This window comes from Zalophus californianus, chromosome 7, assembly GCF_009762305.2.
Source record: "Zalophus californianus isolate mZalCal1 chromosome 7, mZalCal1.pri.v2, whole genome shotgun sequence".
Classification (NCBI taxonomy): domain Eukaryota; kingdom Metazoa; phylum Chordata; class Mammalia; order Carnivora; family Otariidae; genus Zalophus; species Zalophus californianus.
The window spans coordinates 114,875,227-114,902,195 of record NC_045601.1 but is presented as its reverse complement, the minus strand read 5'-3'; the positions used below and the strand labels follow the sequence as shown (position 1 = coordinate 114,902,195).

The window sequence follows — 26,969 nt, the reverse complement described above, 5'->3', positions numbered from 1 at the left end:
GCTCAGTTGGTTAAGCGACTGCCTTTGGCTCAGGTCATGATCCTGGAGTCCTGGGATTGAGTCCCACATCGGGCTCCCTGCTCAGCAGGGAGTCTGCTTCTCCCTCTGCCCCTCCCCCCCATGTGCTCTCTCTCTCATTCTCTCTCTCAAATAAATAAAATCTTAAAAAAAAAAAAAAGAAAATGCATGCTGAACCCAGGATGTCACCTGCCACGTGCTTATGTTTTACGTATTTACCAGAGGGCACAATTCAATCTCTTCATTTCCCAAACTGAACCTACCTTACAGTGAAAATGGTGGAATACCCACTGGCTGATGAGAAAACAAATTCCTCTTGTTTTTCTGATGATTTGGTTCATCCGAACAAAGGTGCATCATTCCTTTACCCCAATGCTGACTTCAAGCTGTGCCTCACAGCGAGGAGGACAATACCGTCTCCAGCCAATTTTCTGAGGTTGCATTTCTTCAGCTTGGCCCCCACCCTAGTTTTCCAGCCAAAACAACTTTTCCTGAGGACTATTTAAGCAAAACCCAAGAATAATGGGAAATCACATTTGGTTGTTTATTTAAGGAACACAAAAAAGTGCATCTGAATGACTTTTTTTTTTAAAACCAAGTTTTTAATTCATCATATGCTGCCTCAGCACTCCAAATGCAGTCTGAAAGGTGGTTCAAAGACCTCTGCTGGTTTCTAGACAAATTAAGATTACTGAATTTGACACGAGACTACATGAAGTTTCTTCTCCTCGAGTGGTGACGGGCACCTCACCACGGTGTGCTCAGAACCACCCGCACACCCCAGGCCTCCCCCCGCCCCCCGCGCGCTCTTGTCCGCTCCCCCCGCCCCGCCTGCCCGGGGAACCCACAACACACACCTGGGACACGACTGGCTGGGATAATCTAAGGTTTGGAATTTTTTTTTTGTTACCAGCAAAAAGCTAACTGGCCTTTTTAGGATCAAATCTCAGTATTGGCCTCATTGGAGTCATGCTCTAGTCAACAGAGCTACAAATACTAAAGAGTCAAGCAAACAAAGCAAAATCAACTTCTGCTTTTCATGTTTCCTAGGTGAGATTGGGGCTTTTTAAAGAAATCTCACGAAAAAAGACAAAAATGAGAAAAGGATTCTAGTTGTCAGAGGAGAAACAATTTAATTCCATTTGTTTCACAGAGAAGAAAACTGGTATAAATGGAAAGGATTTTATTTTTAGGTTTTGATGTGGGTCCTAACCTAACAATGAAAATGTTTTGCTAAAACCACCGTAAAAGTAAAAAACTAGTAACTGCCAGTGTTCTTTAGGATTTTACAAAGTGAGATGTTCCAGGCTGGAGCTACTGTTTCCTTCGGTTGCAAACACGTGCCCACAAGTGCTTCTCAGGCCGTGGGGAGAGAAAGCCACGCGCAGTCTCGCTTACCCGTAAGGACCAAGATTCCGCTACGTGTATGTATTTTAAGACTTGCCCTGATTCAATGCCCCGGGACTGGAGCTTTTAGGCGAGATGTGCCTGCACAGGAAGCGGTTTTCAATTCTTTTTCACAGCTCACACCAGAACGAAGAAGCCATCGGCAGGAGAAGAAAGCTACTGTGTGCCAAACCTGGGAGGACACCCTTCGTGTACAAGAACACCACCTTATTTTTTCAACTCTACAGATACTGTTTTTAAAAATCAAGCTACTTAGTAGTAAAAAGTCAAATTTTTTTTTGCATGATAGAGGAGTGTAAATAAAGTTTCATAAACCAGTATACATGTTTATGAGCCAGTAATTTTTAAAAGACAAAAAAAAAAAAAAAAAAAAACAACCCTGTGTGGATCCTAAATGGATATGTAAATGAATCCACTCCAGGTCAGCGATATTATAAGAACCAGTCTTAAATTCTTAATAGCAAGGGTTAGAATGGAAATAAGAAACGGAACAGAAGGAAGGCTAGCAGGCACTACTGTACTCAACATTACTTCCTACAAGGGACAGAGCAGGGGAAGGGCACAATTCTGATCGCTTTTTTCACATTTCAGCATCTCAGAACTTCATCAAAAGCAGGGGAAGGCTAATCTAGAAACTCCCTCTGCTCATTATCATTGCTGAAGAGCGTTTTGGGAAGGACAGACTCCCTCCTCCAGGGCCAGGCTGGGTGCAGGAGAGACCCGTTCTCCCAAGCAGGCTGGCTTGGGGGGGCGCGTGGCTAAGTCAGCAAGCAAGTGACCTCTGAGGTTCTGGCTTCCGAGTCTGGGCTGCTGAGGGCCTGAGGGGCTTCGAGACCCCTCTCCCCATGGGTTCTGTTGGGTAAAAACGCTAGCACTTCAGTCATTTAAAATACAAAATCTCCTCCTCCTCTCCCCACCCAACTGTAGGAAAGGAGAAAGTCATTAGGCATTTATTTTTAGGTTTCTGCGGTGCTACTGAAGTTCAATCAGATGTAAAACCTAACAGACAGCCCCAAATTATCAGGATTATCTCAAGGGACCCTGAATTAGATACTAAAAGTTGACAGAAACTGCAATGAGCTGGCCTTAGCTGTTGGCTCAGGCTTGCCACGCCAACAGTCATTTCCGTTTTGTCCCACCTGGAGGGGTCCCACGCCACCCCCTCAAGGAGAGCGCTGGGCAGCAGCAGGGTGGCTGTTTTCTGGGAAGCTACTGGTTTTGCCATTTGCTTCCAGACTCACACAGACTCTAGCAAACTTGACATTAAACACTGGTTAGTCCTGAGTTGGGTGAAAGCCCGTGAAGGAGGGGCCAAGTTCATCAGGGCTCTTCCCTCCTTTGCGTGGGGTCATACGTGGCCTCCAGCTTTTTCTTCCATCGCTTGACCTTCTGTTTCTTTTTCATTGGTGACCCCTTCTAAAGTCTTCTTGCCCATGGCTTTACTGGCCTCTTCCTGAGGAAGAGATAAGAAATCAAGAGGGTCAGAGGAAAAAAGAACTGAAACATTCACACAATCCCTGGCTCCTCCTGACTGTCGGCTGGGTCTTAGGCAGGAGGGCATTACGAGGACTCCCCCGGGCCGGCCTGACTGGGTAAGTGAGGGCAGTGCTGCCAACAGTGAAGAGTGGGGAGCTTTCACTTTCCGTCGGTGAGCAGGATTACCTTGCCACAGGGAGGGCCGAGACAAGAGGGCTGGGGAGTGGAGGGTGAACTCAGGACCAGAAGACAACTCTGCTGGAAGGGAGAGGCTGATGAAATAAAGAGCACGGTGTGGGGGCATTCCCATCACCACCCATTTCCCAGGAACATGGCAAGTCTCAACAAAGAAATATTATCTGAAAAAATACTTGATGTGTTTGATTTTTAAAAACCAGCAAACTTTAGTATGTCTCTAGGGAACTTACTTTTCTCTTCTCTTCCATGGACATGTCAGTGCCTCATAGCTCTGTACGTCTGGCGAGTAGAACAGCCCTATTCTACTTCTGGATCCAAACCAGCCTCAGATTGGATCAGAAATCATTCTGCCCATTCTTATTCCTCTTGGGTTGTCTACCTGCCCTGTGCCCTATGCTTAGCCTTCTTGACACAAAAATCAAAGGCGCAAGGTTAGTTTTTGATGTACCTAAGGGCAAGGTGGTTCGGTGCATACCTTTGCATCCTGCTCTGCAAACTTCTTGAACATGTTGGCGTATATCCTGCGATCCCGCTCGTTGTGCTCCTTAGCCTTCTTCTGGCACATGGAGATCTGCAGTCGTGCAGCCTTATTCTGGGGATTAACTTCCAGCACTTTCTCAAAGTCGCCCTTGGCCGACTCAAACTCGTTCATGAGCAGCTGGGCTTCCCCCCTCCTGTACAAGCCCTTCTCGTTGGCACTGTCTAGTCCAAGGGCCTAGGGACAGATGGTCTACATTTTAGAAAGCATGAATACAACTTGTGGACATTTCAAAGAAATTCATTATTTAAATAACTTACCAAAGCTTTCTGGCCAAGGTGACTGGAGAAAGTGTATTGAAGAGATGAGGCTCAAGGTAATTAAATACTATTGATCAAAATACAACTAACTATACCTAAGTGAACTTCAGTGTTTAATGCAATTTCTATAAAGATCCCAAGGGGTCTTAGCAGGGGCCTCTTGAGAAGTTCATTTTAAAAATTCAATGGAAGAAGTAAATGGCCAGAATGGCTGAGAAAATTTTGGGAAAAAAAATGAAAGGGAACTTGACCTACCACAGGAAAAGAAAACACTACGAAACCACTGAAGTTAAAAGTTTGATTGCTAGTCTGTGGGCAAATACAGTTCAGTGGAACAAAGCATTCAGAAACAGATTCATGGGTATGTATATAAAAAGATTTAACAGGAACAAAGATGGGGAAGTAAATCAGGGAAAGGATTAAGTCTGCAATAAATTGGGGCCGAGACTGGCTATGAACATGGAAAATAAGAATTAAACTTTTATCTCATATCAAAACACAAAATATTCTAGGCCAACTATACTTACATGCAACCTCCCCTATCAAAATATAACAGGGTTATTTTTAATTAGTTTTTTAAAAAGCACACCTAGTTAGAGTAGGTTTTGCAAATACTGAACAGAATTATTTTTCAGATTCGACAGAGTAAGTATTAAAACTTTCCTTACAAGTGAGAACAAGGTTCTTATTGCCAAAGGTTAACAGTAATTATGTACAGACTGCCTCAATTAATTTAAATCAGATAATCTAGTTGAAGGATGTTAATAGGCAATTCACAGAAGAAATGCAAATGGCTAATAATGAAAGGATGTACGATTTCTTTAGTAACCAAGAAATAAAAATGAAAAGAATTTTTTGTTGCCAATAATAATGAGAAAGAAACACGGATAATATTCAATAATCCTAATTTTTGACTGTTATTTCCATACCTGGAAATTTAGCCTGTGGAAACAATCCCAAAAGTATATAGAAGTGGCCTGTATATATCCTCTATGTAAGCAGTTGCAAGTCTGTCATATACTTCAGTCCTGAAAGGCTTAAGTCTGTTCTTACTACATCGAACCTGAGGAGTTATTATGTCCAATCCAATACCAAATACCATAGTACCATAGATTTAAGGAAGGTCATGGATGGTAAGAACTTTTTTTTTTTTTTTTAAAGTAGGCTTCATGCCCAGTGTGGAGCCCAATGTGGGGCTTGAACTCATGACCCTGAGATCAAGACCTGAGCTGAGATCGGGAGTTAGACACTTAACTCACTGAGCCACCCAGGCACCCCAATTTTAACAAAACTTACTCATAACGTATTTATAGTCTATGCATCAGAAAAGCCTCACTGGGGGATGCCTGGGTGGCTCAGTCAGTGAAGCATCTGATTGTTGATTTAGGCTCAGGCCATGATCTCAGGGTTGTGGGATTGAGCCCCATGTCAGGCTCCTCGCTCAGTGGCGACTCTGCTGGAGATTCTCTCTCTGCCCCTCCCCTCCCCTACTCTCTTGTGTGCGTGTGCACTCTCTCCCTCTAAAAGAAATAAATCTTAAAAAAAACAAATCTGACTGTAATCACAATCTTTCTGAATTTCCCAATTCATAATGAAAAACAAATAATCCCAAGTAAACAAATGAATGTAACAAAGCAAAATGAAAAGCCCTCCACCCCTTGGCTAAGATGAAGTAAAAGACGACCAAGTATGAAGATGGAGAAAAAGATCTGGAACATCTAAAGTCCAGTCCACACGCACACACTCTTTACCTTATCACAGCATTCCACAGCTTTGGTGTATTCTCTAAGCTTCAGGTAACACATGGCCAGGTTCAGGAAGGCAGCAAGCAGAAACGACTCAGAAGCTTTAGACTCCTTTTCTGATAAGCCATATTCCATCTCTAACCAGGATACGATCTTCCCATATTGAATCACTGCCTGCATGTACTTGCCTCCCTGGGAGAAAAAAAGCTAGTCATTATTTCTTGTACAGGCTCTGGAGGGGAGTACAAAAGAAATGTGAGCTCAGGCCTCCCTGAGGAAACCAAATCCTCCAAATGAAACAATCCCCTCATGCTAACCATGGTATTTGATCACTTCTTTTTGCTCTTAGGAGGTGGCCATCCAGGCCCCTCTTTCGTCCTCTCTGCAGTGCCAGCGGCCTCTGAACTGGTTCAGGGCAGCGCACTATACAATGCTGTCCTCTAGCACGTGCCACCTCACCCTTTTCAGAGGGGACAGTTCTTCTGGCAGGAGGGCGTCAAGGCTTCGGGTTACAATCTTTGGTGCTAGGATTTATCAGACTTTCAAAAGGCTGGTGAGTAGTTTTAGACTCTATCACTAGTTTACTTGAAGGGGAAGTTACTTTTCCCTTTTCTCCTGACCATCAGCACTCCACAGTAGAGACTAAGTGCTGGCAAGCGCCAGTCGCAAACACGGCAAATCTTAGTTATCTAAAGCAGGAGTTGCCAAACTTCTGTAACGGGGCAGATAATAAACATTTTAGGCTTTGCAGGCCAAACAATCTCTGTTGCAACTCGGTCAACAGTAGTGCAAAAGCAGCTATAGACAGTATATAAATACGCTTGATCCCTGAAAAACACAGGGGTTGGGGGTGTGACTCCCCGTGCAGTTGAAGAGCTGCGTATAACTTATTTTTAAATGATTTACTTATTTTTTCATTTTTTTCATCATAACAAGTACACTCTTTCATCCCCAGCACCTGTTTGCCCCATCCTCTCCCTTCCCACCCCTCTAGTAACTATCAGTTTGTTCTCTACAGTTAAGTCTGTTTCTTGGTTTTTCTCCCCCCGCTTCCTCATTTGTTTTGTTTCTTAAATTCCACATGAGTGAAATCATATGGTATTTGTCTTTCTCTGACAGACTTATTTCACTTAGCATTACACTGCCTAGCTCCATCCATGTTGTTGCAAATGGCAAGATTTCACTCTTTTTATGGATGAATAACATTCTATTATATATTTACACCATATCTTCTTTATCCATCATGTGTTTGATGAACACTCGGGCTGCTTCCATATCTTAGCTATTGTAAATAATGATGCAATTAACATAGGGGTGCATGTATCCCTTTGATTTAGTGTTTTTGTATTTTTTGGGTAAATACCCACTAGCATGATTATTGGATCCTAGCGCAGTTCTACTTTTAACTTTTTGAGGAAGCTCTATACTGGTTTTCACAGTAGCTGCATGAGTTTGCATTCCCACCAACAGTGCAAGAGGGTCCCTTTTTCTCTGCGTCCTCGCCAACATCTGTTGTTTCTTGTGTTGTTGATTTTAGCCATTCTGACAGGTGTGAGGTGATATCTCATTGTGGTTTTGATTTGCATTTCCCTGATGATGAGTGTGTGTATAGCTTCTGACTCCCCCAAAACTTAAGTCTACTGTTGACTGGAAGTCTTATTGATAACAGACAATTGATCAACACATTTTACCTGTTATTTGTATTCTATATGGTATTCTTACTATAAAGTAAGCTTGAAACAAGAAAATGTTATTCAGAAAACCATAAGAAAAAATACTTTTACGATATTGTACAGCATTTATTGAGGAAAAAAAAAAGTCTGTATGTAATTGGACCGATACAGTTCAAGCCCATGTTGTTCAAGGGTTGCTTGTAAATGTGTGTGGCTGTGTCCTGGTAGAATCTTACTAAAACAGGGTGAAGTTTGCTGACCTCTGATCTACAATGTTTCCATACACAGTTGAATAGCATACAACATAAATAACTATAAAACATAAATCACATAGATGTCAGCCAGCTAACTATATGAGAAGTATCTTTTTATCATATTTTCGCTCTAACCTGATAAGTAGAATTTTAACAATTATGACTAACAACTGTGTAGTTAATTCATGTGAATTAACTATATATATACACTCCACACAAGAAACTATGGGGCTGAGACAATGTGTTTATCGGCATTTTAAGATGAAAGAAGTGACAGCTGGTAAATACATAAATAAAATGGGAGTCCAGGTGAGGAATCTCCTCTGAAGGATTTGACAATAAGACTGAAAACAGAGGACACATCCTACTAGATGGCAGAATTGTAGCCAGATCCCTGAAGATATTAGATCCAATGTCCAACCCAGGAACAGTGTTAAGATCACGTCACTAGGACTTAACACAGTCAAAGCAGTGTATACACCTCAATGTAGAGGTGTTTCCCCACATGCACTCCAAAGGTCACCCAATGACTAAGAAGAGAGAAACCCAGACCAGATCTATGAGAATGTTCCTGTTACAAAAGACCTCAAGTGGCTGGCGCAAGAAAGGAGCTCCACTTGTAGAAAGAAGCCCTACTGCTGGTTTTTGGTGATGAGGATGGGGCAGACCTGTTCCAAGTGGAAGGCCTAAGTCTGAATGAAAGGAAAGCTACATCCCCCCACTGAACATCCTGCATCACAAATGACTTGTTTAGGGAAGAGAAGACTTATAGAACTCACAGGTTCTGCGACAGAAGGGCAGTAAAGAAATTTCTGCAGTGTTTTGAGGGAAAGCGTACTAAAATCAAAGTCTATTATCCTCTCTGCCTCAGAAATTTGTGATACAGTTACTTATAAGAATATGAAATCCAGGCCCTTTTATAACAAACACTGACAGTTTTGAGGAAATTATATTGTGCGTGCTATGGACTGAACTGTGTGTCCCCTGTGCCCCCAATTCATATGGTGAAGGCCTGACTCCAATGTGATGATATTTGGAAATGGGGCCTTTGGGAAATAATCAGGTTTAGATGGGGTCCTAAGGGTGGAGCCCTCATGATGGACTTAATCGATTCCCTTTTAAGAGACCAGAGAATTTCCTCTCTCTCTCCCCTGCCGCAAGCACCTAGAACAGGTCAAGGACACAGCAAGAACACAGCCATCTGGAACCCAAGGACAGTACTCTCACAAGACACCAACCCTGCTGGCACCTTGATCTTAGACTTCCAGTCTCCAGAACCGTGAGAAATAAACTCCTGTTGTTTACATCACCCAGTCCTGGAGATGTTATTATGGCAGCCCAAGGTAATGGAGACAACAGAGCCTGAGGCCCATTACTCCTTTTTGAGGCACTACAAAAAAGAAAGTCCTCAAGAGTTTCAGGGTTTGTCATTTCTTTCTTTCCCTGTCTTTTCTCTTGCTGGATGGTGAGCAATTTGAGGACAGGAATCATGTCTTATCCCTTTGGAATATCCAACGATACATAGCACAAAGAAGCCCTTAGTGAAGGTTTGCTGAAGAAATATTAAAGTCAAAGATACAACTATGGAATCAAAACTTTATCATTGGGAGAAATTGAGAAGTGGGTAGAAACGAAAGGTATCATTTTATTTAGATTAGGTAAGGAGACAGGTATTTTCTCTGTTCTGCCTAGTTGCTTCTTCTTCCTTCTTCTCAAATGTACCTGTTACCTTTTCTGTATATCTCCTAATGTACTGTTATAGGGAAAGAAAAAAGCCAGGGAGGACAATGACCCAGATCTTATAATAATGGTAAGTTCTGGGGCGCCTGGGTGGCTCAGCTGGTTAAGCATCTGCCTTTGGCTCAGGTTGTGATCCTAGGGTCCTGGGATCGAGCCCCACGTTGGGCTCCCTGCTCAGCCGGGGAGCCTGATTCTCCCTTTGCCCGTCCCCTTGCTTGTGCTCTCTCCTGTTCTTTCTCTCAAATGAATAAAAAATAATAATAATAATGGTAGCTTCTAAATAATCAGAATGGTGGAGGGCTATGGTTTCAAAAAACAAGCAAACACAAAAAGGACAACAGACTTTGTAATAGTTCCTTTACATTTATGCAGCATTTTAATTTCTTGAAAACTCTTTCATCTGTATCATAATTTTATTTAGAGCTCAACTTCCAATGAACAGAAATCTTGTTTTGTGGTATTTCTGCTTCTAATGTACTAAAACAAGAGTTTTCAGCTGGGCGTGATTCTGCTCCCTGGGTGCATCTGGCAATGTTTCAAGACTTTTTTTTCGTTGTCACAACTGCAAGGAGTATACGTGCTACTGGCATCTAGTGGGCACAAGCCAGGGCTGCCGCTACACATCCTATAATGCGCAGGACAGCCTCTCACCAAAGGGGAACTACACAGCCCCCGATGTCAATAGTGCCACGGCTGAGAAATCCTGTACTAAATGAACAAAGGGAGGAGAAAGAAGGCAGGGTGGACACTTCCTTAGGAGTTTTTTTTAAAACCTAAAATCCTAGAGTTATGGATGACTTGTTTCTAAATTACAGCATTGGTTTCTTGGTTCAGCAAAGTCAAAACACGGCAAAGCCTGGTTTGTCTGAAAGGGGTTCGGTGGTTGACCGATGATCCTTAACTAGCTTGCTCGAGAAATACTTTTTTCTCAAGGAGCACAAGGGGGAGCGAGAGCCCCGTATCACTGCAGCGTCCTCAGACTTCTTAGCACTCCGTCTCTAAGTCAGAAAAGAGAAACACTAACCAAGTACCATAGTTAATGCTCCTGTCCTGCAGAATACTATCAGCTCTGAGGGCAAAAATCAGGTCTGTTTAATTGGCCTGCACAATGCCTGGCATCATGGTATGTTGTTCTCTGTTAATTATTTTCAGAGCCAAATGGAAAGAGTCTTCTGCCTTTCTTCTCTTTAGTGTTCAGAGGTTGATATGAGGAGTTTACAATCTAAACAGCAAAATGATTCCCATTTTAAAACGGAGTACGATTCAACCCTTTACTAAGCGGAGAATTTACCCACTTATGTGTGAACCAAACCCGCAGGTCAATGAAAATGGAGCTGTAATGTACAAGATGGCATGAAGTGTAGATTTTTACTTCACCCCATCTCTGCTCTCACCCACACATCTGGACTCTGTGCATGTGCTCAATGTGCCAAGTCAAACACTCTGGAAAGATGAGGCCTGGGAGGGCAGAGTGGCAGATTGAAACCTGCCCTGAAATTTTAAAAGGGGATGTGTACAGGAAACTATCTACCTACCATTTTGAAGTCTTACATCTAAAACTAGGATCACTGCTGGGATCTTTTACCTACAATTATGAAGGTGCCTCCAGGGAAGTCTCTAGTAGTACAGAATGTTCAGAGACATTCTGGGAGAAAAGTCTTAGGTCAGGGGCTTTGAACCTTACATTAATTTTCCCCCAACAGACTAATGTTTTGACAGATTTTGTCTATCAAATTGCATGTTAAAAATAATATGTTCCATATGTGTGACTGCTGATCCAGATTTTACCCAAAGATCAGTAATTTTAAGAGGGTTCATAATATTATGAAATACAGAAATCACTACTGCAATTGTGATGCTTAGATGCGACAAAGTTAAGTAACTGTATTAGACATGGAAGCACGGCTTTCTGCTACTGATCACTAATTCTGGCCATCTCTCTCTACATGTGTTCAGGACACAGATATATGACATGTGGCTCTACCACATTACTTCATTACCAATAATGTTCCCTAAAGTTCTGAGTCATTAGCAACCAATTAGAGCTTCTGAAGAGCTGAGCTGTTTTACTACACAGAGTTGATATAATTCTAGTCAAATGCCAAAAGCCCCAACTACCCCCCCATCACCAAACTATTAATATTCTATTTAGAAGTTTGGGAAATAAAATACAGTAAGGAATTTTACAGACTCCAGGTATATAGGAAACACATTTAGGACGTGTCCTGAGGGATTTTACAAAAAATATTTTATTCTAGCATATTGTGTATTTGAGTCTACAAATAACTCCTGTGGAATCTTACTTGAATAGCTTAGAAGTATCCAATATATTTCAGTTAGAATTAAAAAAAAAATCAAACTTGCTCTCAAGAGTTTTGAAACTCACAGAACTTTAGGGCTGGAAAGAAATTTGGGTATCATCTAATCTAACTCCTTTTTTTTTTTTTAAGATTTTATTTATTTGTCAGAGAGAATGCACAAGCAGGGGGAGCGGCAGAGGGAGAAGCAGGCTCCCCACTGAACAAGGAGCCCAGTGCAGGACTTGATCCCAGGACCCTGGGATCATGACCTGAGCCAAAGGCAGACGCTTAACCGACCAAGCCACCCAGGCGTCTCATCATCACTTTTTTAAGATTTTATTTATTTGAGAGAGAGAAAGTAAGCAAGGAGAGGAGTAGAAAGAGAGGGATAAGCAGACTCCCCGATGAGCACAGAGCCTGACACAGAGATCGAGCCCGTGACCCTGAGATCACAACCTGAGCTGATATCAAAGAGATGCCCAATCGACTGAACCATCCAGGCACCCCTAACTCCATCACCTTTCACACACAAAAGTAAACTCTTTGCACGTTACACAGCTTTAAACCATTTGGAGCCATAAAGCCTGGTTTTCCCAATTTGGAGCTCATTCCACTATTCCCCAAAGCTTTCTGGTGATCCACACATATTACTTTAGTATATATGATAGTTATAAATAAATATAAATAATTATGTATTATCTATACCAACAGATTTCAAATGTGTTTAGCTATAACCCACAGCAAGAAATGTTTTCAATTATGATCCAGTACCCACTGACACACAACTGAACAGATTTTATGAAACAAAAGTTATCTTTACTACATAATGCAATACATTTCCACTGAATTGGTATCATGACCCAATAATGCGTCCGTTCTCACAGTCTGAAAAACCACCACCACACATGTTGTCCCCTGGCTGTGTGAATTCTGTTTTGATTATATAGTCTTACATAATTCTCTAGCTGTTTCATGGGGGCTAACACGGCTTCCCCTCCCTCCAGACAAGGTTGTCCGTGCAATAGCAAGTCCCACAGCAGATGCTCCATAAAGACTTGCTGAAGGACATTTATGCATCACTGTTTTAGACTGTTGAAAACATCATCCAAATTTTGTTCATGGATGGCAGTGGCAAGAAGAAAAACAAGAAACCTTGACAAAACTCCATTCTTTCGCTCTCTTTCTAAATCCTTTCTGCTGGACACGGAGAAGGTACTTGGTTGGGGGCGGGTAAGCAATAGGCAGAACATTCTGATTAGAACTGAATAAAGTGCTGTTTTTCTCTTATATCTGGGGCTTTAAGATCTAAGTGAGGAAGTAACACATTCCTAGATGTAACAAGAAAGGGCTTTAGAGAAGCAATCAATAACAAATATCATTCAGGAGTTTCTCAAGATTCCTCATAAAATCAAGTGTGGCAGGGATCATCTTGGCCACTAGAAGAAATGAATTTTCTCCTCCTGTCGGGTTTCTTCTGGAATCTGTGCAAGTTCTCTTTCCTTTTGTCATGTGCCTTAGTGACTTGATTGAGACAGTGGAAAGGAAAATGATGTGAAACTTATCTCCACAAATTCTCACTTGCTAACAATTATCCTATCCATTCTTTGTTTCATTCCACAAACGCTTGTTGAGTGCCAACTACGTACCAAGCAAGATGCCTTAGGTTTGGGTGATACGGTGGTGGGTGGGCAAGCCAGACCTGGCCTGCCTTTATGGAGAGTTACAATCTAGAGTAGAATGTGTAAAAGAGGCATCTGTATTCTTTTTGTCACATTAATCCATTCTTTCTCACCATTTCTAATACTGAAAATGACAGACCTGTAAAAATTCAGACTTACTCTTACCCAAAAGGGTGCTGATATAATTCAGAGGAGGGAATATCAGCACAATTCAGTGACAACTTGAATAAATTCTTTGAGATAGAAAAGACTGTACAAGGACTCACACACCTTGAAGTACACAGTTCCCTTCTCTTTAACAATGGCAGCCTGCTCCAATTTTTCTTTGGTGTCCATCTCCCAGGATTCTTTGGCCTGTTGTGTAAATTTGTAACAAGGGTTAGATGAACAGAGAAGGAAAAAGCATCAGCAAATGCATGTAAGAACACACAGCAGCTACTTCTAGGATACCCAAGCCTCAAAACGCACTGGCTTTTAAAACTGTGCGCCAGTGCCCATTCATTGCTAGGCTAGAACTCACCTTCCATGATGACCAAGCTGCAGTTTGACCCGTGCTGCCCAAGAAGGAAGAGCAGGCAAAAACACAGTAAGGAGCCTAAGCTGTGGTGTGCTGTTAAAGAGCGCATCTTCGGAGTTATGAGGTGAGGACACACAACAAAACCCCGTGTCCCTCATCTCCCTCCCGCAAACTTCACCAGTAAACTACCATTACAATTTCAGCAAGTTGTTTCTCTCAAGCCTCAGTGTTTCAAATTCTAAAATGGGAACACTACTGTAGTCAAGTCACAGCTTGACAGTATATTCACAAAGAATTTTTTAAATGCCGGGTCACGTCGTCCCTTCTCTACTGAAACAACTAAAGCTTCCAAAACTGTGTCAACTTGCAGATGGATACCTGGGGGATTTCAAGTAAAACATAACTGGGAGGGTAAAGCTGATGCAGAAATATTTCAAAGGATTTCATGATCATTTGCTGTTTTGTATAGTGTATATTATTACTCTCCACCATTAGAGATAGGAATCCAGAGACAACTGCACTTTTGGGATGAATAGCTGGACTTAAAGGGAGCATCAAGCGTCAACAGAACAATCTGGGATCCTTAGGGAAAATGACAGTGGCTGTGTCAGTGCTACTTCCTACACAGGAATTACAAAACTTCAGTGGGTAACTGTAAAATTCTCTCTATTCAAAAAACAATTAGTGATGTATTCCCGCTGCCACCCGCCCCACCGAGTGAATAATGAGAGTTACCAGTCTTTCTGGCAACCCTATGTTGCTTCTAACAATTTAGCTCTATTATTTAAAAATCTAGTAACAAGGGCCCTCTGCATTTTTTATACAGAGTTCAGCCTTTATGGAGTATAAATATATTCTTAATACTACGAGGCGGAGAATTCAAATGTTGCTTCCGACAACATCCCACTTTCACATGGTTTCAAATAGAGAGCAGTGTTTCCTGGAACACGGTCTCAGCAAGAAGCACGCGCCGGCTCCTCACAGCACACAACAGTGGGAATGTGCCGTAAGAGGCATCGTCCACTGAGCTGTGGATTACTTGATTAAAATGGAAATAGGAAAGCCAAAGGTCTAAGTAACCATATGCTAAAGATGATTTTCTCTCTCTTTAATAAAAAAAAACCATTGTGCTATGAAGGCAGCTTTGGAGGATCAGAGCTGAGCTGGCAGGCCTTCAGCAGAGGTAACTGAACAAAACGCGATGGTCATGACAAGAGCGTAATATGTTTGTTTGGGGGAACATGGAGTACGAGGCGTATGGTCAGGAACGTCACTGTTGGGGGAGAAGCCCGAAGCAGTCCTGCCCTGACTTTCCTGGCCCAAAGTTACAGCCCCACAGGACAATGATTTCCTTACTAAGTCTAATAAAATATAAACAGTCGCATCCAGTCTACAGCTTAATGTATAGAACATGGAGGTAGCTCTGCGGGAATAAAAAAAGGCATACAGAATGCAGTTCTTGAAGTTCTCCGGGGAGAGTGGGGCCTTGGTGATGCAGAGGTGATGTGATGGCATGCCTAGCACAGACATCCGCTTCGTGTGTGTCTGGTGAAGCTGCTGCTCGGAGCCTCCAGAAGGAGGCCTGAGACAGAAACATGCTCCAGGAGGGATGCTGCTTCTGGAACCCAAGGCAACTGACAAGCTCTCTCTTTTTTAGGCTTGGACAGGTAGGAAAAGAAAAGGCCAGAGGTCAGCAGGTTTGTCTCTTGTATCTCTTGTCACAGAGCCTGGTGGCCCACGAAGCCTTGCATTTTGGATCATAACTTCCTCTTCGGGCTCCTGGGTGGCTCAGTTGGTTGGGCGACTGACTGCCTTCAGCTCAGGTCATGATCCTGGAGTCCCGGGATTGAGTCCCACATTGGGTTTCCTGCTCAGCGGGGAGTCTGCTTCTCCCTCTGACCCTCTTCCCTCTCGTGCTTTCTATCTGTCATTCTCTCTCTCTCTCAAATAAATAAATAAAATCTTAAAAAAAAAATAACTTCCTCTCCATGACTCCAAGAAGGGTACGATCCATTCAGCATCGGAAAACTGCGCCCCACTCCCCCAAGGAGCTGCTTGGCAGAACGTGAACCTTTTTGTCTTCAACCCAGGAAAGAAAGTACAGAAAGAACAAGTCTAGGAACAAATAAGGGAATAAGCCTTGGATTCTACCCAAAAAAGTTAAAAAAAAAAAAAAAAAAAAAGGCTGACATGTAGGAACAAAATAAGAACACCAAGCTCCTTAGTGGTGTATCAGCTGTGCGCTATCAGCTCTCCCATACTCGGGGAGCAGTGTCAAAGACAAGAGACAAACTTCGTCCTGAAAAGCACAACATATGAATAAATACCATCTATCCACACCACCTAATAATATAAGAGAGTCATTTACAGGAAGTGGATGCTGAAGAAATCTACCATGATTGCAGAGAAGTTGGTATTTTCTCACCTTTTCGAAGCTCTTAAGTGTCACTTCATATATAAGCTCAGCATTAGGTTCAATGCCAAATTTAGGCTTCCCTGCCTCTCCAAAACCATATCTGAAATGGAGAGTAAGAAAACAAAACTTTAAAAGAACTGATGTATTTCCAGGCACTTCCTTTGGCATTCTGAGGCGTCACGTTAGCACAGAGCTCACGTCTGCACACTACACACATCAGGGACCCTGAAGACAAACCAGCTGTGGATCAGAAGCTATAGTGCCAAGTATCACTGATCACTGCTGTGGCTTTAAAGGAACACGGCTAGATTTCATTTTCTGTTCTCCTTCACCATCATATGTAATGTTAACACCTGTACTCCTTGGGAAAGCTTGCTTGATGGGATTTTAAATGTCATTGCCTTTTTCTCTGCTTGATGTAGTACCTAGTTCTTTCTATAAAATAGCCATTGTTTGGTCATCAGGACTTTGCCTTGAAGCCTTATCAGCAGGACAGAAACGAGAGGCACCGTGACTGCTACAGCGCTGTTTATTAGCGGCTCCATTTTAATACGCTTTTAACTTTAAAGTGCAGTCTCCTTCCAGTAGTATCACTTGCAGTCAGATAAATGGGGGGTGGGGGTGGGGAAGGCTCACACATCAGGAAGGAAATTCATCCTCCCAATATTTCTGCAAGACACTTAAAAAGCACACGGGAACACACAAATGAGAGAACAAATACATCATCGAAAAGAACAGCCCTAGCAAGCTCTAACACCTCATCCAGAGACATGCTCTCGGAGCTCTGTGGCTATCACACTGTCAACTCTACACCTGTTAGCCAAAACTTACTGAAGAAAATGACTGAGAGTATATAAATTGTTTTTCTCTTTTTATTTTCTTTCAGATCACTGAAGGTCTTTAAACAAACCCAGAGCATTCAAGAAGCACACATCTCCTAGAATGGAAGTTCCGGTGGTGGTTTGTCTGTCTGGTCCAATGGTTTCCCAGCATTCATTTCACCCAGCATATTATGAAAGTGTTCACTGGAATATATTCTGTTCCCATCTGTTTCAAGGCCAAACTACTCTTGAGTATGTGGAATGGTACTGCAAGATAACTTAGTAAACCCAAACTTTCAGGCTATGGGTTGAAGGATGCCAAAAACAGGTAGATGCTACACTACCTCCCATTTTCCCTGGGGGCAAAACAACTAGAAGAGGGAACACTCCTATCCTGCTGCTTACACCACTTTCTTTACCCCATGCCTGAACTTTTCAGGAAGAAAATGCTTACTCACCTCCACTATTACACAAGAAAATGAAAGCTGGAGCCAGAGAGAGGCACCGAGATACAAAGAGAGTCGGTAGGAATGGGGTGTGGTAGTTTTAATAGCAGGGCAAAAGGTATCTTCAGCAAAGAAATCAAAGAGGACATAATTACCAGTGGCTGATTTTAGGCAGTCATGACTAGTTTTCTACTTCAAGCTGTTAGACTTACAGATCTCCTATTTGGTTTCTACCATCTGGTAAATAACGGAACATTCCTTTTTTTTTTTTTTTAAAGATTTTATTTATTTATTTGAGAGAGAGACAGAGATAGTGAGAAGAGAGCACAAGCAGGGAGCCTGATGCGGGGCTCGATCCCAGGACCCTGAGCCGAAGGCAGACGCTTAATGACTGAGCCACCGAGGCGCCCCAATAACAGAACATTCCTTAACTGTTGGGAACTAGGTAGGTAGGTGAGTTCTTGCTGATCATGTTTACTGACAGCATGTGGTATTTGGAGCCCTGTGCTAAACAGGTACAAACCCAATAGATGGTCTGACACTTGCCTTAGGCCAGTGACTCTCGGCAGGGGTGATTTTAATCCACCCCCCAAGAGGGACATTTGGTAATGTCTAGAGATTTGGGATTTGCCACAACCACCGGGGTGCTACCAGAATTTAGTGGGTAGAACATCCTATAACGCACAGAAGAGCCCCCACAATCAAGAAATATCTGGCCCAAAATGTCGACAGTGCTGAGGATAAGACAAGCTGCCTTAGAGGAACTCATGAATCAAAGTCCCAAGGCTAGGGGTGGAGGATGTAGAGTGTTCAAATGAAGAGACGCTGTCAAGATTTATGTGGAGCATACCATCCTGGGGAGGCGTAAGACCACACCAAACTGTTTTGGGAGCACCTAGCCTGACTTCCAAGTTATACAGAGAGTTGTCTGACTTATGCTAGAATGGCCTGGGCAAGGAAGGACCCAGGACACACAAATTCATCTGACTGAAAAGAATGCCACAAATGGAATTCCAGGACTTAGCCCAGCGACAAACTGGGCTACAGGAACAGAAGGTATCTGGTATTAATGTTCTGGATTTAACAGTTGCCTGCAGACAGCAGAGATACAAAACGTGACTATTAATGACCATTAAGGCTTTATGCGCATACAAGAAGTACTTGTACCACAAGTGCTTACCAACTGCTTCATTTTTACAGATGAAGAAACTGAGGCTCAGAGAGACTCTCTCTTCCACAGAGTCACACAAAGAGGCAGCAGCAGAGTCAGGATTTAAATTCAGACTCTGTGTCCCCAGAAAACTGTTTATTTTTTAACCTGAACTGCCTCATTTAATTATACATTATGGCTCTTGGCAGCCTGTGTTTTTGTCTCGGGTTGGTACAGGACAGAAACATAAGGAAAGGGAGGAAAAAAATTATAACTAGCCATACCTTACCTAAAATGAACACAATATAAAAGTATTAAACAGTATTAAACACAATATAAAAGATACTGTTCTGTTGGGAAGAAAGAAAAATTGATTCTGTGGAAGTGTTTTATGAATTTATTATGAAAACATCCTACCAAGGTGTCTGTCAGAGTCACAGAGGTGTGCCCTGAACATCTTCTAGAGAATGAAATGCGGATGACGCAAGAGAACTATAGAGCGTGAATGTGCGGCAGCCACAGTTACAGCGAAACTCAGATGCAGTATTCTGTGGTGTGTGGGGATCTGAGCAAGACAGGCAAACCCACTGAAGGCAATCACATGCACCTGGTGTGGGGATGTCTACCTGTATGGATAGTATTACACAGTGCACGTATGGATAGCCTCACACTGCAGAGTGTGCACTTTATATAACTCCGCAACACACTAACCAGTATCTTGAAGAGAAAAGAACATGTTTCTAACTGTGCTGAATTATTTCTATGAAGCGTATGAAAAAAACTTTCATACCTAGAAACTTTTGAAAACTTGCTTACTTTTATGACTGAAAAGATCTGAAAAATCTACCCTATGTTAAAACAGGGTTTCCTTTTTCTTGTGGTCTGAGGGTAAAATGGAATAGAAAAATAGTCACCACAGTAGCAATAACAGCTAACACACTGAGAGTTTATATGTGTCAGGCACTCTGCAAAGTGCCACTTTATGTGCATTACCCCATTCAGACCTCCACAACTTTATGCGGTAGATCTTGTTATCCCCATTTTACGGAAGGGGAAACTGAGGCTTGCACAAGTGGACACAGCTGGTAAGGTACATAGTGGGGGGTATTAACCATTAATGACACAACAAACAATTTAAATGTGCAAGGAACTATTTGCACGAATAAATGTAAGGATGATTTCTGTACCTCTTTGCCATTAAACTTGATACAGCTGCCCGCCCTGTTAGCTAGCTCAAAATATAATGAACTGATTCATATAATCTATGCTTGCACATATGCAGAATTATCCTCAAGGAGCTTAAATCTGAAAGCACACAATGGACATAAATACCACTCTCTTTATCTGAGTCTAGAACTATAATTTTAGAAAGCTGGAGTAAAAATAATTAGATATTACCTGGATATGGAGGAGACAGCCTTCTCTACGCTCTACTCAAGTAAAAAATAGTTCCTTCTAGAATGAGAGAAATAAGTTCACCTGAGGGTAAATGTAAATAAAACACACTAAAACAGGAATATAGTAGTGGAAAAAGGATGACAGAGAAAAAGAAGGTATGAAATAAAAGGTGCCTCCATGAAGGCTCTAAAAGGGGTCAAGGTGTAGAGCATTTGTAGGCCTGGCCAAACCCTCACTTGGGGAATAGAATTAGGGCTCACGTATGAGGGCAAAGGTGAATATGCCATTGGATTACTCCCGAGGCTCCACAAAGGCAAGCAACTGTACAAAAGGCTGACTGTACCTATGGGTAAGTGCAGGCCATCCAGATTCTCAAGAACTCAGAATCCTAGGAACTGAAATCCAAGGAGCCAGAGAGGGAGGAGACTCCAGATAAGCAGATGCACTTTCATGCAAACAGAATCAAAACACCCTGGTTTCTCTCAAGGGTCCATGTCTCAAGATAGAAGGGTCAGATTCGTGGTATAATTTTAGGTCTAAAAATAATACCAAACATGTTTTCACAAGAAAGACTGTTAGTGTCTGATAGTTCTAAGCTGGGAAGTGCTAATGGATATCCTTATGATGGGAAAAATTTAGGCAAAAATGAGTCATCTCCGCTGCCTTTAGATCCAGGAAGAATATTTTTTTTTTCAGAGACTCTGTATAAGAACAGGTGGCACAAATTCAAGTGGTAATAAATCATCCAAATGTTTCTTCTACTTCCAACCCTCACATGTTTTACTGCCTTCCACCTAATTTAGAGAAAAGGAAAAGAGGGGGGCAGGAGAATCAGGTGAGACAGACCAACAGCTTCCTGTCTTGGCAATATGGCAGGCAAAACAAATAAATGGCAAAACTTACCTGTCAGTCCTATCCTTGACACACAATAATCAAGTAAACAGGCTCACAGATCTTTGTGATATTATATGGCCCATTAATTCACTCCACGACTAACTGTAGCCTGATTTAATTGTTTCCACTGTTAGCATTAACTTCATTGAAAACACTAAAATGTTGACTGAAAAAGCAAGTGTATACCTGTTCTTTTTTTTAATTGAAGTATAGTTGAGTACAATGTTATATCAGTTTCAGGCATATAGCACAGTGATTTGACAATTCTACATATTACCCTATGCTCACCAAGATAAATACAGTCATCATCCATTAGCATGTAATATTAGCACAATATTATTTACTATATTCTCTATGCTGTACCTTCCATCTCTGTGACTTATTTTATAACCATAAGTTTGTACCTCTTAGTTCCCCCTTCGCCTACTTCACCTACCCCCCCACAAACCCTCTGGTAACCACCAGTTTGTTCTCTGTATTTATGATTCTGTTTCTGTTTTGTTTGTTTTTTTTTTTAGATTCCACATATAAGTGAAGTCATATGGTATTTTTCTCAGTCTGACTTTTCTCACTTAGCGTAATGCCCTCTAGATCCATCCATGTTGTCACAAATATAAAACACTGATGAAAGAAACTGAAGAGGACACAAATGGAAAGATATACCATGCCTATGGATTGGAAGTATTAATATTGTTAAAATATCCATACTACCCAAAGCAATCTATAGAGTCAATGCAATCTCCATCAAGATACCAATAGTATTTTTCACAGAACTAGAACAATTAATCTTAAAATTTATAAGGAACCACATAAGACCCTGCATAGCCAAAGCAATCTTGAGAAAGAAGAACAAAGGTGAAGGCAGCACACTCCCAGACTTCAAGATACACTACAAAACTGCAGTAATCCAAACAGTATGATACTGGCACAAAACAGACACAGAGGTCAATGGAACAAGACAGACAGCCCAGAAATAAATCCACACTTATTTGGTCAATTAATCTATGCCAGAGGAGGCAAGACTATATAATGGGGAGAAGATGGTCTCTTCAGTAAATGGTGTGGGGAAAACTGAAGAGCTACATGCAAAAGAATGAAAGTAGACCACCTTCTTATCTCTCTCTCTCTCTTTCACACACACACACACACACACACACACCTCTCTCTCTCTCTTTCACACACACACACACACACACACACACACACACACACACACACACACACACACACACACACACACACACACATCCCTGTCCTTTAGATCACTGCGTACTGACTGGTATGCTGCTTACCGTGGTCCAAGATATAAAATACATTGTTCTTCCCGTTGCATTTTCTCCAGGGCTTTGTCAATTCCAATTGGAATGTCATGGTCTTCTCCTTCCCCAACAATGAATACCACATCTCTGCAATCAAACATCCTTCCATCATAGCGGCCTTCCAGGTGGACTGAGGGAGAGGAGACAGGTCAGTCAATAAGGCTGTTCGGCAGGACTGGCTAATTTAGAGAAGTGATAAATGATTATGTCCCCTTTCTCATTTCATCTAGAGACACATGGGGTATGTCCTGTTGACACTTTGTCTACCCAGTCTGAAAATTTAAGAGCAATCTTATTTCTAAGTTTATACTTGTAATTACCAGCAACTGTATCAATAAGATAGCTTGTGGGGCGGGGGGGCAACTGGGTGGCTCAGTCTGTTAAGGGTCCAACTCTTGATTTCGGCTCAGGTCATGGTCTCAGGGTTCTGGGATGGAGCCCGACGGTAAGTCAGCTTGAGGATTCCCTCTCGCCCTCTCCCTCTGCCCCCCACCCACACTCCAAAATAAATAAATAAATCTTTAAAAAAAAATAGATAGCTTAGTGGACAATAAAACAAAGCAGAAACACAGGTTTAATTTAAACCTACTACATGGCAGAGATTTCCTCACCTGTAACACAGGATCAAGATAGTTAATAGATAATTATCAAGGTGCCACAAATTTAAGTTCAAGTATATAATGACTTAAACATTTATAGCTACATTTTGACTTCAGATGCTTGGGAAAAAAACAATGAAATGACTATTTCCCCAAAGATAAACAAAGGTTAACTGAATAAAGAAGTGCTTTTTTCTTAAGAGTCCTAATCTCATTCACAAATATATTTGAGTAAAACCGGAAAACCCACAGCCGACATCATCAATAACTGTATCAGAGCTATACCCCTTAGTGCAGGGATAACTGTAAAGTGTGACGGAATCATTAGTCTACTATAATTTCACAAATCAAATTATTTAGCCATCTCTTCTGAAATGTTAAGAGGTCAATTTCTTGGGGCCTTATTTCCTATTCCACTTAAACTCACTCAGCTCATTCCCAGGGTTATTTCATATTAGATAAGGAGCTTTTGTTTCTTCAAGACAAAATAGGAAAAATGCATATAGATATGTATATTTTTCTTGATCCATTACTTTTTTTTTAGGATAAGCAACTCTCTGAATCATTCCAACTATTTTTCATATGGAAGATATTCATCTTCTTCCATTTGGGTCTTTGACTCAGTAAGAAAAACGGATGGCTCACGCAATAGCACAGCAGTCACCAAGCAATGTAATAACTGGTCTTTCCTAAGAATATTCTTTATTCTAACTTCTGTAATGTAATGGCCTAGATTCAAATGTAACAATTTCCTAAAATGCTTCTTTTCTAACACCAGTTTCTCTAACTTTAACTTGTTTTAGAGAGACAAAAATTACTCATTCTGTTATACTTGTTTCATGAGACAATTATTAGTTTCCAAACACAAATTCAATTCCAACTTACTCTACTTTTGAATTACACGATCTCAAAGGTCCTCTGAAGCTCTACAATTCTATGAATCTATGACCCAGTGATACAGTTCTCGATATAGACCAGAAACCAGCTTGAAAACTAATTCCTGCAGTTAATTATTTGATCAGGTTACCTTTAAGCCCAGGCCTGAAAAATTAGAGAAACCCTGAAAAGTAAACAGCGGTGGTATAGACATCAAGAGCCACAATGTCACATGGACATTTATACTTTAAAGCTCTCTATCCTGGGGCGCCTGGGTGGCTCAGTCGGCTAAGCGTCTGCCTTCAGCTCAGGTCATGATCCCAGGATCCTGGGATCAAGCCCCACACTGGGCTCGCTGCTCAGCAGGGAGCCTGCTTCTCCCTCCCGCTCTGCCTGCTGCTATGCCTCCTTGTGATCTCTTTCTCTCTGTCAAATAAATAAAATCTTAAAAAAAAAAAAATAAAGCTCTCTATCCTTTTCTGATTTACTAGGATTGAGACCATCCTGATGTGCTTCCATCGAAGATACAGGATTGGTGTCCAAGAAGCTTGGGCCAAATTAGAGAGAGGCATGACTCTCTAAACAAGGGCAAGAAATACACTGGCTCTCAGGGTACAGTTGATACACAGGAATTTTGCTCTATGCCCCATAGTCATAAATGTAGATGATCCTATTACAGTCACTTTTGGAATGCTTTAGATAAAATAAAAATCAGCTGATAGCACATTGAAAATTCTTTTGAATTAGAAAATTTTTTCAGATTTTTAAAAAAATTTATTTATTTGACAGAGAGAGGGACAGTGAGAGAGGGAACACAAGCAGGGGGAGTAGGAGAGGGAGAAGCAGACTTCCCACTGAACAGGGAGCCCGATGCGGGGCTCAATCCTAGGACCCTGGGATCATGACCTGAGCCGAAGGCAGATGCTTAATGACTTAGCCACTCAGGTGCCCCAGAAAATATTTTCAAAGTAAGTTCAGCTTCATTATTTTCAGAAACATCTAGAGAGGTTCTGCAGGGTGTCTAAGGCTTAAGATATTTTTACTAAAATAAATAAAAGCTGATATTGCTAAAGGAATTGAGAGTTCTGAAAAGTTTATGCTCTTAAATATTTTAAAATCTGCCCAAGAAATTTGATGTAGACTAATGCGATGATACTTTCATGAAGAAAAAAAAAACTGCTGAGCAAAGTGAATTTCAGCTCATGAACTGAGGAATATTCTCAAGTATTGAGACTTACTATCCTAGTACTTCACAACTCAGCTGACAGATTCTTCTCTCTGAGGTTTATTGTTAGAAGTATCTTCCTCCCTAAAGGAGAGTACATTTAGTCGGGGAGGAAACTATCAGTACATTCATTGTGGTTTTTGGTTGATCAAGTTTGAATGTGTTTTCAAAACAGGAAATCCAGAGACTCTGCAAAGGATTCCTGCCTGTGTGTCAGTTTCCTAGGCTAGTTTTCAGCTTGATTCATATACTTGATGTTAAAATTATATAAATAATTTCAGAAGTTCTCTTTACATGGGACAACCCATCATATTAGGGGGAAAAAGATTGGCTACTAATAAATGTGTTAGGAAAGAGAAGTGAAGCAAGAAAGCCAACAAAAGGGTTCAAATTATAAGGAAGGCAAGCAAACGATAACGAAAGAGGCTGGTGTTAAGACAGACAGTAAATGACAGAACTAGTGTTTATGGCTATCTGGTAGGAAGGTAAAAATCTGCAATAACTCTCGTACTTACTACTTTATATATGGACTAATCTTTTTTCCTGGTAAATCTAACTCTTCTAACTTGGACCTGAACACTACCTACAGTACCATCAAATCTTCAACTGATACATGCACACACACATACACACCAGTTCATACGTACCTATAAAACCACCGCCTTTTCATCTGGAACGTCAGAGTAAGAGAAGGCATCACAGGCACAGAGTATATAGCCCATTGATTCTTTACATCTACAAGTAGCAAAGGCTATCTCTCTGCTAACTGGTTTCTAAACTCGGAACACTGGTGTGACAAGTTCTACGAGACTGCTGACAAGAGCTCACACACCACCCTGGAGCCACAGAAACCCCACGACCACCACAGCAGGGGCCCCCTTCTTGGTGACAGATGCAAACATGCCTGGCTCCTACAGGTCCAGGGCTCAGGGTTTTTTTTTTTTTTTTTTTTAATTGTCTCAACAATCGATACCAAAGAAAACCGTGGCAACTCTGGCTAAGGAAGACCTGTGGTTGCTTTTGACCTTGCATCTCTTAGTGCAAATACTCACTTAATAAATATTTAATAATAACCATCATGACTCACTGGGAGCTCGGCCTCTAGGGCTCAGGAGGTCTGTTGCTAATTCCAACCAGCATGATTTACGGGAAGTAAATGATCTATGACGTGCCCAAAGAGAATAAAAGTACATACAGGATGCTTCTACTTAGGGCTTTTTTGGTAGAGGAAAAAAAAAAAAAACACAGAAAGGAACAACATTTTCTCTTGACTTAAAGTCTATGTAACTTGGAGGGGGGAGGTCCTCCAAACACCATGAAGTCAAACCAAATGAAATTACCCGAGCTTTGCTGCGCAATCCGAGTGTAACCACATCAAGTAAGCCGGGTCTGCTGCAAAACATCACTTAAACTGGAGCTCTGACTTATTGTTCTCTTACTGCCCTAGAGCAATTTTGTTTTGAAGAGCACAGAACACCCTGTTCTGAATGTGGCTGGCACATGAACTCGATGTGCTGACAGCAATTTGTACTCCGATTAAAATAGGGGGGAAAAGGAAAGAGAGTGTACTGCAGTAACAAAAACCGGAATGCAAGAACCCAAAAACTGTAGAATTTGTATTTTAGGAAGCAAAACTGAGAAGGAGGCTCCATAACCCTAAAAAAAGTGCCATAAATGCTCCAGCCTAAAGACGTTAGCTCTGTTAAGTGTCTGTTTTTCCCTTTTCTAATTATAGTAGCTGGTGTCTGATAGCTTTGCACTCATTCCCAAAACAATTACTGGGTCATGGGGATCTGAATGGGAATGTTGTAACGGCATTACTACTAGACAAGACCAGTCATTTGGCCAGAGAAAACCAGGTTTTGACAGGTTACTCCCACATGGCAAGGGTTTTTTCTGCGGCCTAATTCATGCCAAATGAGTTTCTCTCTGCCTGCCTAATAGAGCAGAATATCCAAGAGACAGCGGATTCTTAATGACCCCCTGAAAAGGCAAATCAGGAAACAGAGATGGATTTCTA

General features: G+C 41.6%; 1 protein-coding gene across 6 annotated transcripts in view; it reads right to left on the bottom strand.

Moving 5' to 3' along the window:
* Positions 1-548: 548 nt before the first annotated feature.
* Positions 549-26,969, bottom strand: part of FKBP5 (FKBP prolyl isomerase 5) — a 122,224-nt gene continuing 95,803 nt past the window's right edge. For all 6 annotated transcript variants that reach the window (XM_027603958.2, XM_027603953.2, XM_027603962.2 and 3 more), the window contains 6 exons: positions 22,223-22,379; positions 16,231-16,321; positions 13,559-13,642; positions 5,649-5,834; positions 3,575-3,814; positions 549-2,878 (listed from right to left, as the gene is read on the bottom strand). In XM_027603958.2, coding sequence (XP_027459759.1) covers positions 2,774-2,878; positions 3,575-3,814; positions 5,649-5,834; positions 13,559-13,642; positions 16,231-16,321; positions 22,223-22,379 — 863 coding nt within the window. In that variant the 3' untranslated portion in view covers positions 549-2,773. The remainder of the gene's footprint in view (positions 2,879-3,574; positions 3,815-5,648; positions 5,835-13,558; positions 13,643-16,230; positions 16,322-22,222; positions 22,380-26,969) is intronic.